This window comes from Emydura macquarii, unplaced genomic scaffold, assembly GCF_026122565.2.
Source record: "Emydura macquarii macquarii isolate MOO-44397 ecotype Brisbane River unplaced genomic scaffold, CSIRO-AGI_Emac_v2 contig_2150, whole genome shotgun sequence".
Taxonomy (NCBI): domain Eukaryota; kingdom Metazoa; phylum Chordata; order Testudines; family Chelidae; genus Emydura; species Emydura macquarii.
Genome location: NW_027132287.1, coordinates 24396 through 36711, shown reverse-complemented (window position 1 = coordinate 36711; position 12316 = coordinate 24396). Strand labels below are relative to the sequence as shown.

The 12316-nt window shown below is 58.2% G+C and overlaps 1 protein-coding gene across 1 annotated transcript; it reads left to right on the top strand.

The window, feature by feature from the left end:
- Positions 1–331: 331 nt before the first annotated feature.
- LOC137160149 (C-type lectin BpLec-like) lies at positions 332–9771 on the top strand (the record flags this gene model as incomplete). Its single annotated transcript, XM_067558599.1, has 5 exons — positions 332–484; positions 2200–2337; positions 3479–3593; positions 4226–4337; positions 9552–9771. Coding segments are annotated over 5 exons (738 nt in total), but the record flags the coding sequence as incomplete, so codon positions are not given.
- Positions 9772–12316: the final 2545 nt, after the last annotated feature.

Here is a 12316-nt window from a genome sequence, read left to right as displayed (position 1 = left end):
CTATGGCCCTGGGTGCTCCCTTCCCTTCCCCCGCCAGTATCCGTGGTCCCACTGTCCCGCATGGCCCCAGGCGAGAGGGGGAGAGGCTCAGCCTGGCAGGATTTCCCTCTGCTCCAGGACTGCAGCTGAATGCGGGGTGGACGGGGTGTCTGGCAGCGCCATGTTTCCCCCCTTCCTGGGAGACCATGGGGCTCCTGGGGCAGGTGCAGGGAGGGCTGTCATCCACCCCAGAGAGCACTGCCTCCTGCCCTGCCCCGGGCACAATGGGGAAAGGAGCCCAGGCCCCATTATTTGTCCTAATGGGAAAGCCACGGTTGTGCCTCTGAAACAGCTGCTAACAGCGCCGGCCGGTCCTCACCGTTCCCCCCTAGCATCGGCTCTCTCAATCAAGGCACAAGACGCGTCCTGTCCCGTGGGCTGGATCCACTCGCACAACAACTGCTATGGATACTTCTCCCAAGAGAAAACCTGGATGGATGCTGAGGTGAGAGTCTGGGGGCAGCGGGGCTCAGGGGCTCTGGCTGCAGCTGGAGGCTGTGGGGATGGGGAGGTTTAGGCTGACTATGGGAGTAAGTGAGCTGGGCTGGGCTGGGCTGTGCTGGGAGCCGAGCGCTGACACATTTAACCCTGCCCCGGGCAGAGCCCTGGGAACCAGCTGCTGAGGGCACGGCCCTGCCCTGGGCAGGCTGCGGGGCAGAATATAATGTAAATGTCACCCTCTGCCAGACACAGCCGGCAGCAGCCAGGGCCAGGTTCTAGGTCTAGGGGTTCCTGTCATTGCTGCAACCAAACCGGCTCGAGCCCCCCCAGTCAGCTGGGAAATCACACACTGCCCCTCTCGCAGGCACTGAGTTTTCAGTTCTCAGTCAGTCAAGCCAGGCTGGAGAGCAGCCCCGTCCCAGCTGGTGCAGTCTGAGCAGGAGACCCCCGGCCCAGCTCTGCCAGCGTCTAGCAGACAAACGCCTCCGTTGTTCAGTCTGTTGGCAGGAGAGTGAATCTTTCATCAGCCAGGCTCAGCACAGCTCTGCTGCCGTTTGTTCACACAGCGGGAAAACATTTCATTGCCCTGCAGTTACCACTCAGGTGATGTGTGCCCAGCACCAGCCAGACGGATGGTTTCCCATCATGCTCAGCACCTAGGTGTGCTCCTGCAGATACGGAGCCTGTGCAAATCACATGCCCTGAGCAGGGGGAGCCAATCAAACCTCGCTTACATCAGTGCGGGGCACGGTCTCCTCTGGACCTGACATGCTTGGCACGAGCCGGGTCTCACTGGGACGCCAGCAGGGATGGCCTGGCCAAGGTGGGGTCATGTCTCCCTCTGGCGCCCGGCTCAGGAAGGGTGTGTTCCTGACTCGTCTTACAGAGCAGCTCCCACAGCTCGGTGGCAGGGCCAGGCCGAAGGTCTCTGTGTCGCTCCCTGATGCTGGCTGGCCCGTGGCCATGGAGTCATGGCACAGCACCTGAGGGGGGGGTGGGTCCCCGTGTATGGCTGTGTGGGGTGCTGGGTGCACGTGGATGTAACCGTGGGGCTGGAAGGTCCCTGTGCTCGTGCTCTGGGGGACGGGCGGACTGTGGTTTCTGTTGTCCCGCTCTGTCTGTCCCTGCAATGCTGTGTCGCTCTTGCTCTGCCCTGTCACTATTGTGGGAGCAGGTGCTCCAGGTGTGCATAGAAGAGGGGCAGGTAACAGACCCATCACCCAGCAGGACTGTGTCTTGGCTGTGGGGAAAGGGCAAGGCCATCGGCGGGACTTCAGCTCGGAGCCACGGAAGGTTCCTCTCCACATGGAGCTGGGAGAGGGGAAAACCCCTTAGCAGGGCATCTGGCTGGGCAGGCAGCTGGCCCAGAGACAGCCCCTCCCCAGGGGCAGCTATTATGCTAAATCCTGGCTGTGTCTCCATCTGAAGCTGGTGCTGGGGGTGTCCAGGGCTCAGCGCAGAGCCAGGGGCTGGCACCCCAGGGATTCGGTGATGCCAGCAGGGCCAGGGTGGCTGTGTGTCTGGGCCGGGTGCTGTGGGGGGCGTGGAGGTGAAGAGGGAGGGGGACTGCTGGGGGTGGGGAGAGGCGCTGAACCGGGGTCCTGTCCTCACAGCCCTTTGCTGCCAGGGGAGGCAGCGCCCCAGAGCAGGGCTGGACTCTCTTCTGCTGCTCCCTGCAGTGGAGCAATGCGGTAACTGGCTTCTCTCTTCTTGTCCCAGGTTGAGTGCCAGCGCCACTGGCATGGGGCCCATCTCGCCTCCATTCATAGTACTGGGGAAAATGATATTCTGGCCCATTATGTCCAGAGGCACCACAAGAACACTCCCGTCTGGATCGGACTCTGGGATCCTGACCAGGTGAGTGCCCCGGACTTGCTCTGCTCTGCGTCTGGCAGCCGTTTCTCCCCCGCCCCTGGATTCTGTTTCTCTGCTCGGTGATGTTCTGGGGGCACGGGTGCCACGAGAGAGGATTTCCATCGCACGGAGGTGAGAACGGGCTACAACCGTCCGTGTGTCTGTCCCAGGATCAGCCCCACACACCCGGGAAAGGCACAAACCGCTATTATTAATGTGTGTGTTTGTTCCGCTAGTACCACGCGACCCACCCAACCAGCCCCTGTGCTCAGACTGGGCAAGCCCAGTACAAGAGCCGGCCCCGGCCCCGACCCCAAGCAGAGCAGACGCCTAGACGATTGCTCGGGGAAAGGGGCGGCCACGCAGGCAGCGATCAATGCCAGGGCAGCAAAGCCTGGCAGCGCTGTCGTTTGGGTGTTTTCCCTCCGTAGGCTCAGCTACGTCAAGTGGGAATCATCTGCCCAGGGGCACCTCAGCGGTGAGGCCTGGGGGGAGCCTGGAGGGTCCCAGGAACCAGCAGGCACAGGCTACGGGGCTGGCAGGACGGGGAAGGAGTAGATCCCCCGAGGTGCAGAGGCGTGAACAGTTACAGTCAAGGCGAGCCACAGCGGTTCTGGGTTGGCCCTGGGACAACCCAGCTGAGAGCCAGGCTCTGCAGGCCAGCGCCGCCCGGGGGGGCCTCTCCTGTGGGGAGCAGACTTACACTCCATGGGGCTGGGTTGGGGGCAGCGTCCCATCGCCTGCAGACACGAGAGAAGGAGGCAGCAGCACGGTTCCCTGGGACAGCGCCTGGGATGGAGCCGCAGGTGTCGCCTGGCGGGCTGTGCTGGAGACGGACGTGGAAAGCTCAGGGCATGTGGGGTGCGCTGCCCTCAGCGATGTGGGGATGGCAGAGCAGGGGGGCTGGAGACTCTCCCCTCACTTGCTGTTTTCATGCTGTCAGGGACTGGGGCAGGTCCTGGTGTAACTTCAGCTGTCAGGAAACGTCGCCCTGGTTGCTAGCGCTGACACTGAATAGCGATGGTCAGTGGGAGCTGGGCCAGCCTCTCCCCAGGCCCTGCCCATGGCCCCTCTGTCTCCGGCGCATCTCTCGAGCTGTGTAATCTGGGGTGTACAGGGTCTCTCCTCTGCTTTGTCTCTGCAGAATCTAAACTGGAGATGGGCTGATGAATCCCTGGTGAACTTCTTTGCTTGGGATAACGGGCAGCCTGACGGTCCAAAGAAAAAGGAACACTGCGTAGTGTTATCTCATTCTACAGGTAAGCAGGCAGCACAGCCCCACATGCTCCTTCCAGGGAGGCCCTGGCAGCCTCCGACCACACAGGGGCTGAGATACTGATCCAGGCTGGCCCCAGCGCGCTCTGGAGTGCAGATCCTTGCTCCTCCCTCTCCCCAGCCCCATCCTGGGAGGGCAGTCAGGAGAGAACCCCTTCTCTCAGCTGGGAAACGTCCTGCTTCCCAGATCCTGGCTCAGTCTGAGCCTGCCCCAGTGACAGGCAGAACAGACAGTTGCACATGCAAACACTCACACACACGCACACCCCAGGCCCAGAGGGGGGCTGTGCTGAGCTTTGAACAGCTCTCAGCGGCTGTTGTACCCCTACTCCTTGGCAGCAGGATGTCGAGCAGGCAGAACTGTGCAAACAGGGATCCACACACTGATTTGCGGACCAGAGCTGCATTTCACACTCAGCCTCGGCGTCTCTTTGCAGGATGGGACTACCCCCACCTGGGGCGCTCAGGGCGCCACCCACCCTCCTCTGCCTCGGGGCCCTGCACCGGAGCTGGGATTTTCTCCGAGGGGCTGGAACGGGGCTGGGTAGGGGTCACTGCATGGCAGGAACAGCCCAGCCTGCCCCACCCCACGGGTCTTTTCTGGTTTTCTTTCTAGGTTTCCAGAAATGGCATGATTATCCCTGTAAAGACAAGTTCTCTTTCATTTGTAAGAACAAAGCCAAGGGAAGGAAGCTCGCCCGCACCGGGGGGCTCCCAATGCCTGGGCTGTGAGTGAATCGGTTCCTGCCAGCTCCCTGGCAGACCAGCTCCTGTGTCCCCGGGTGCAAAGTCCATTCTGCAAAGCATCGCTGTGTTAATCCCTGTCACTGCTGCTCCGCTCTGCCCGTCGCTCTCTGTTGCACCCACCCTCTCCTCTTCTCATCCATCCCAGCACAGTGACCTGACAATAAACTTTCCCTGCAGCGTTCAGCTCTGTGTGTGTCTCCTCTCTCTTGTTCCTGACTCAGGCAGGGACAGGTCCATGGGTCGCCTGACTCCGGCCTCAGCACCCCAGAGCCGCCCTCCAGGGGGAGGAAAGGGAACAAACGAAGAATGAGGAGGACCTGGCCTTCTGGTAATAGCAGGGGGAACTGGTACCCGAGGCACGGCCCATTCATATGACTCCCTCTGCCTCTCCCTGTGTGCTGCCCCCTTCTGTCCCCATCCCAGCGCTCCAGGGAGGGACGTGTCTAGCCTGCCTGCAATGCACCGCGCAAACCTTGCAGAACAAGAGCAGAAAACAAAACAGACTGAGCCAGGACTCCTGGGTTCATTCCCAGCTCTGCTGGAGGCCTCCTGCGTCAGCCGGGAACATCCCTTCTTCTCTTCCTTGTATTTATATCTGTCACTGACTCGCAGGGTGTTCTCTGCCCCCCGCCATCAGGCAGCCTCTCTCCGAGCGTCCCCTTATTGTGCAGGGCCTGGGCCTCTCCTCCATATCAAGGGGCTCTCCTTAGTCAGTCCCATTCAAACAACAGCTGGAATAGTCACCAAACTGCCAGTGAAGTCGGTTCGATTTCAGCTTCAAAATCCAACTGGTTCCTTGGCAAAGTCAGAGACGTGAGCCCGTTCAGGGGAACCAGAGGTGGGGCCCCTCCCCCCAGTACTCCACTTCTAAAGGAATGAATGGGTGTAGCAGGAGCTGGAGAAAAGCAGCCATGTGTGTAAGCGGGGTCTGAATGGGCTCTCCCTGCCCTGTGGGGACGAGCTGGGGAGCAGCGCTCAGGAGCAGATCGCGCTGGACACGCCTGCACTGCCTCGCTGCTCAGCAGACACACCTGCTTTGCCAAAGGGATCCATCTTGGCTGGCTTGGGTTAAAATTCCCTTTAATCCGGGACACGGGGGCAGTGAAATGTTGTTCTCCTCCCTGCACCAGTCAAGGGCAGCAGAGCTGATCTCAGAGCCTGCCCTGATTGACCCTCACGCGCTGAGCGGGCCACGTGACCCCGAACCTGAGTGAAAGGCTGAGGGGTGGGGCCAGGTGTTCTTTATTTCCTGCGGCTGTGGACTCTGCTCAAAGACAATGTGGTTAAAGACAACACAGGTGCAGCAGCAGTTGGGCCCCTGCTAGCCGGGGAAATCACTCAGCCCTGGGCTAACTGGTGGAGACTCAGAACACAGAGGCACAATGGCAAATGATGGCAAATGTGGCCGAGCCAAGGATGCAGCGATCATGCTGGCAGAGCAGGGCATGCTAGAGGGTGTCCAGGTCAATTCACTGGTCTGTTAGTAGAGGTCAAAGAGACTGTTCAATGTATGAGTGTTTGGGGTATTTAAACTTCATAAAACTAACGGGATGTGACATGCATTGTTTTCACTTGCCTTGTCCTCTCATCATGTCCTAGCAAACGTTTACATGCTAAATATCCCTAAAACGACATCGCTCAGCAGACATCAGTGAAGCCTTGTGCGATGCTAATGAAGGACTATCACAAAAAGCCCCGATTCCGAAGCAAATGGCCAGTGTGTGTGTTGAGCAGAGGCCAGACACTCGAGTGCGTTCCTCAGTCACCACCAACAAAGGAAAAGCCCGTGTGGGTTTCCCATTAGGGGCTGGGGAAGGGCCTGAGGAAAGATGCATGGCAGGTCGGAGTGCAGGCAGGCAGTGGCAAGGCGGCTGACAGAGCCCTCCCGGCTGTTCTACTAGGGTCCCTGGGCTGGAACCCAGGGCAGAAAGTGGGCCTGGGTTCCCCTACCTGCCACTGGGAAGGTGGCGTGAAGTCCCCTCCCCGACCCACCAGCATCCAGGGATAGGGATGTTTGAAAACCCTGAGAGAAGGGCAGGGGCGGTGCTGGGGTTGCGGGGGGGGGCTTGTGCAGGCTGGAGACACCCCGAAAATTGCCTTTTCTCCTTGTAGTCACCCCATAGCAGCTGCCACTCTGCAGCCGCCCAGCTTCAAAGGCAAAACTGAGAAAGTGCCGACTGCTGGCCTGCCCGGGACGGGAATGCAGGCTGCCTGAGAGCATCCCCTGGCCCATGGCCCCACCAGCCAGGGCGCACGGCCGTGGGCAGGTGGAGGATCCAGGGCTCCTCACAGTGCCCGGACTAACCCGCTCCAGCCCAGGCTCCTGGGCCACACCCTGAGCCCTCACACCAGGAAGAGGCTGGCGCTGCCCCTGGAGAAGGGTGTAAGGGCCACTGAACGCAGAGCAAAGGCCCCGAGAGTGACACAAGGTCTTGGAATTACTTGCTGGACTTTCTGCTGTCCTGGGAAGGGGTGGAACTCAGATGGGACCTGGGCAGAGGGTGGAGTTGCACGAAGAGGGACTGCTTCGGGCCTGGCAGCAGGGGCCTAGGGAAAAGCTGCCATGTCAGCTCAGGGCACGAGGGGGCACGTCCACTCTTCGTCACACGCTTCTCCGGGGCCAGCATCAAGGACTGGAAGCAGTGGAAAGCCACATCGTACGCCAGTCATACGCGTGGCACGAGCTGTCAGCGACCATCCGGTTCTGCCCACAGAGCACCAGGGGGTGAGGATGACTGGGAAATGGAGGTGCCCATCGAGCTCCTTAGCTACGTTCACACAAGTCTTTAGGTGCATGCTTTCCTGACACAGAAACAGTTCTGGGTGTTTTGCTGCCTTCCCAGAACCGTGGTGGCTAAGGAAAGGAGTGTCAGCAAGTGAAAATTAGTCCAGACCTATCTGAGAATGTCCCGGGGAGGAAAGGCTGAGCAGACGGGGCAGTTACTTCTGTAGAGAACTTGGCAGCAAGGTGGATGGTCTGGGGCGAGCTAATTAGTGAGATTGCTTCAGAGAAGGCCAAGAGGGTCTCTTCATCAAGGTGCTCAGTGCTGATGGCGGTGTATTGTTTGAGGTGGGGGGTTGCCGTGGGAGTTGGGGGGATTTCAGTCTTCGAACCGGGCCTGGCACAGCTCTGGGCACGAGCCAGCTGCTGAGTCGGTGCTGTTCTGGCATCGCTTGATCAGGCCTTTTCCAAAAAGGGTGCCTGGAAGCAGTGCAAGTGGGAGAATGGGCCCTGCTGTTGTGGGCTCGATCTTGGCTCCTGCACTGCCCCGCTGGAATCCGATGGTGACAGGAGCTCAGCCCTCGCTCCCACGCCCTTTACCCAGACAGATCCTTCCTGAGCGCCAGGGCTCCCCTGTAACCCTGACATGGCTGGGCCCAGGATTCCTAGGGAGCTGAACCCCCCATCTTGTTGGAGTCACCCAGGACAGGGGCCACGTTGTCCCCACCAGCCAGGGTGCTCTCTCCTCCCTGACCCAATGACCACTGCCCTGACTGCAAACCCAATGGACTGTATGACACAGAAATGGCCCTGCAGCCCAGCCCTGGCTGCCCATGGGCACGGCTGCTCTGCGCTGCCCCAGCTCCAGGCTGCGCCATTTCCCCAGCTCTGCCTGCAGCCCAGCTCGGCCCTGCCCTGCCCTGCTCCTGGCGGCTCCCGCTCGCACAGCGGACAGGCCCCAGGCTCTCGACTCCCTCATTGGCCAGCCTGGCCTGTCAGTTGGGCTGACCTGGAGTGGTGGGCTCTCTCCATTGGCCCTGGGGACTGTCAGTCTCAGGATCTGGGTGCCTCTTTGGCCCTCCCCTTTCTCCTGCTCTTGGGAGAGGCCCAACCCAAACCCGCCTCAGCTTCAGCGGGGCCGGCAGACCCCTTAGAAATGGAAATCCACCTCCTCTGCAGGGCCTAGCCACGGGAAGGCTGAGGGGAGGTGGGGCTGCTCTCTACAAACACAACCCAGGGATAAACACCAGGGAGGGAGAGCAGTTATTGCAGTTCAGCGCCAGTGTGGACACAAGGACAAATGGAGCTAAACTGGCCAGCAGGAAGTTGAGGCTTGAAATGAGATGCAGGTTTCTGAGCTGCTGATAAGTAAGTGTAAGCAAGAGCTGAGCATGGCAGTGGCACTGGCCCTGCTCAGCAGCTGAGAGGGGGCAGGTTATTTGCAGGGGCTTTGTATTTGCATGAGTACAGTTAAGTATTCAGCATATTGCATAAGCAGACGAGGTGCTTGAAGACTCTTGAAGCTGGGCACTAGATTTGCCTTTTCCCAATCATCGGAGACCTCCCCCAATTGCCACGAGCTTTCAAAGATAATAGCCAATGGCTCTGGAATCACATCAGCCAACTCCCTCAGCACCTGGGGTGCATTTCACCCAGCTCCATGGACTTGTGCATGTCCAGCCTGTCTAAATAGTCCTGAACCTGTTCCTTCAGCACTGAGGGCTGCTCACCTCCTCCCCATTCTGTGCCGCCCAGTTCAGCTGACCTTGTCTGTGAAGACAGAGGCAAAAAAGGCATTGAGTACCTCAGCTTTCTCCACATCCTCTGTCACTAAGTTGCCTCCCCTATTCTGTAAGGGGCCCACACTTTCCCTAATCTTCCTCTTGTTGCTAACATACCTGTAGAAACCCTTCTTGTTCCCCTTCACATCACTTGCTAGCTGCAACTCCAATTGTGCTTTGGCCTTCCTAATTTCACACTGCATGTGAAATCACTCCGAGACGGAGGTCGTCTATCTCCAGCTTCTCGAGCCGCACATCTGGCCGTAGGCACTGTTCACAACGGCACCGACGCTCCTCTGCTTCATCGGGGTCGTCGCAGGGTAGGTCCCCGGCAAAGATGAGCAGCAGCCACAGGCACCGTTGACACCAGTCTAGCAGCTCCAGGTCCCGCAAGGGAAAGTTCCATCTCGACACACCGCAACCATCACCGATGCCGGCACCTTGGTGGCTGCAAGGGCCGTGGTAGTGGCCATACTGGGACCCATGGGGGCGCAGATGGGACAGGGCACTGTGTGTGTCCCATCTTCAGTAGTGCAGCCCCCGCCTAGCCAACCCGCTAAGGGCCATTCCTCTGAGGAAGAGGAATTGGACCCTGGGGTGGGACCCTCCATGGGGCCCCCTCCACAATCCTCCTCCTCTTCCCCTGATGAGGTGGCCTCCAGGGACCATAGGGTGCCCCTCCCTAACTTCAGGGTCCATCAAGAGCTCCTTAAGAGGATGGCCAGCAACCTGAATATCGAGCTTAAGGAGCTCTCCGAGGAGGACAACCCCCTCTTTGTAGTAGCTGGATTGGCAGGACCATCCAGAGTGGCCCTGCTGGTGCATGAGAGAGTCCTCAAACTGGCCAAGGCTCTCTGGCAAACCCCTGCCTCGATTGCCTCCACCTCAAAGGGCACCGAGAAGAAATACTAAGTACCATCTAAGGGGTTTGAATTCCTGTACACTCACCCAGCCCCCGGGACCCTGGTGGTTGATGCAGCCAACCAACTAGACAGGCAAGGTGGCCAGGGCACCATGCGTAAGAACAAAGATAATAAAAAACTTGACTTGTTCAGCCACAAAGTCTATTCCACCGGGGCCTTACAGCTGAGGATAGCGAACCATCAGGCGCTCCTAGGTCGTTACAGCTTGAACCTGTGGAACTCAATGAGGAGGTTCGCAGAGGGGTTGCCCCAGGACCAGGAGGCAGACTTTGCCACGATCCTGGAGAAGGGCGCCACAGTGTCAGGGGCGGCTTTGCAGACTGCCAGTGACGCTGTGGACACCGCTAGCAAAGCCATGGCCTCAGCGATAGCCATGCGGTGGTGTTCGTGGCTGCAGTCTTCTGGGCTGTCCCAGGAGGTGCAGCAATCCATCCAGACCTGCCCTTTGATGGGGCAGGCCTTTTCGCCGACAAGACGGACGATAAGCTGCACGCCCTAAAAGGCTCCAGAGCTACACTCCGGTCGTTGGGTCTCTACACCCCCCAGGCCTCGAGGCATCAGTCTCGGCCACAGCCCAATGCCAGGCCCAACCGCCCAAGGCCATCGCCCAGGCCCTCTCAACCCCGGAGGGGCCGTGACAGAAACAGTGGCTTTGGGTGTCGCAACTGCTCAGGATCATCCGCGGCCTCCCAGCAGGGGCCCTCTAAAGGGCCCAACGCTAAGAGACAATTTTGATGGTGCGCTCTAGGGTGGCACCACCATGTATCTCTTGCATCCACAATTTCCGAATCCGGAAAGGCTCAGACCCTACTACGCCGAGTGGCAGGATATTACATCAGACCACTGGGTCCTCGGCGTAGTTCTCAGGGGATACGCCCCTCAGTTTACGGCTTTCCCCCTGGATCCCCCCCCACCCCATCCCTCTTCAGGGACCCCTGTCACGAGCTACTCCTTTTACAGGAGGTGAATTCCCTCCTCCTCCTGGGGGCCGTGGAAGCAGTCCCTCCTCAGGAAATAGGGAGGGGTTTCTACTCCAGGTATTTCCTCATCCCCAAGGCAAAGGGGAGCCTTAGGCCCATATTAGATATTCGCTGTCTGAACAAGTTCATCAGACGTCTCAGGTTCTGTATGGTTTCCCTAGCCTCCATCATTCCCGCTCTGGATCCAGAGGACTGGTACGCCGCCCTTGACCTAAAGAACCCCTATTTTCACATTTCCATCCTTCCCGGTCACAGGCACTTCCTCCGGTTTATGGTCACTGGCTGCCACTACCGATTCTTGGCCCTGCCCTTTGGCCTCTCGTCCGCCCCCAGGGTCTTTATGAAGTGCATGGCCTAACTAGTGCTAGCCTAATTTCCAACACTATAGTAATAACCACTCTATTCTGAACTTTAAAATCCCCAGCTCTAAATCTGAAGGGTTCCCTTTGATAACAAAAGCAGAAATAACACCCCTGCCTGGTGTCAACAATTCACTTCAGTTATGTCCCATGAAAACCAACAGAAGGGTGGGGGCAAGTTCCCTTCTCTTCCCTCCATGGCTAATGTGCTCTTAGCTGATTGAGAGGCCTTACCCAGTCGGGACCTACCAAACAGCCGGGGTAAGGTGGGTGCAGCCGGGGAGAGTTGTAGGCACTGAAAATACTGTGGTCTTTCTGGCAGCTTAAACAAAACAAAAATCAACTCCCCCGCCATCTCAAAGTGTAGGTCACTGGGCCCCGGTGCTGCTGCAATTACTTATACTTCTGGGACCTCAATATCAATACTCCGTCTACACTCCAAAGCCCCTTACATGTGCGTATCACACACTCCCAGAGTCTCCTGCCTGGCTCGCCAGTCTGTTCCTTGATTGCAGGGCATTTAGTTATTTGAATGGGGTTATAGGCCCGCCAGTCTGCTCTGATCAGAAGATAACAAGGTTCTAGTCCCGGAATCAGGCTCCAGAAGAGTTATACAGGGAGCCCCGGGGTGCATGACAGGAATGCTCACACTGACAGCCGAATCTGTACAATTCTAAGAGATTTTATTGAGATAACATGAAATGATGGACAAATGACGGATTAAAAGGAAATGAATAATCAAATGGCTAATGGGTAGGATTACAGTCTGATTCCAGAGACGACCGTGATATAGATATAGATCTACGGGATGCTTTGCATTAATGCACTCGCTCCCTTCCCTGCTGACCTGGCTGAGAGAGATGTGCGGTTGCTCAGCTCTCGAGTGGAGGGGTTCAGAGCCGGGCAGTGCTCGAGGGCGAAGAGCTACAAGGCTAAGACTAAGAATACAAAGAAGACTCCGTATAAACGAAGAACAAAAGATTTTCACAAACACTAGCTAACAGCAGCAGGAGCTGGTGATCACGCCCAAGTAACACGATTTGCCCCTTTTTATACCCTGACCAATATGGGTCCTTCGACGTCCAAGATTGGCTTCTTCACCCCCAAATTATCAGGGTGCACTTATTCTATAGGCTGGCAGGTGTGTGCCTATTAATGACAGATCCACGTTCTTTCCAGACGGTTCCAGAGGGTT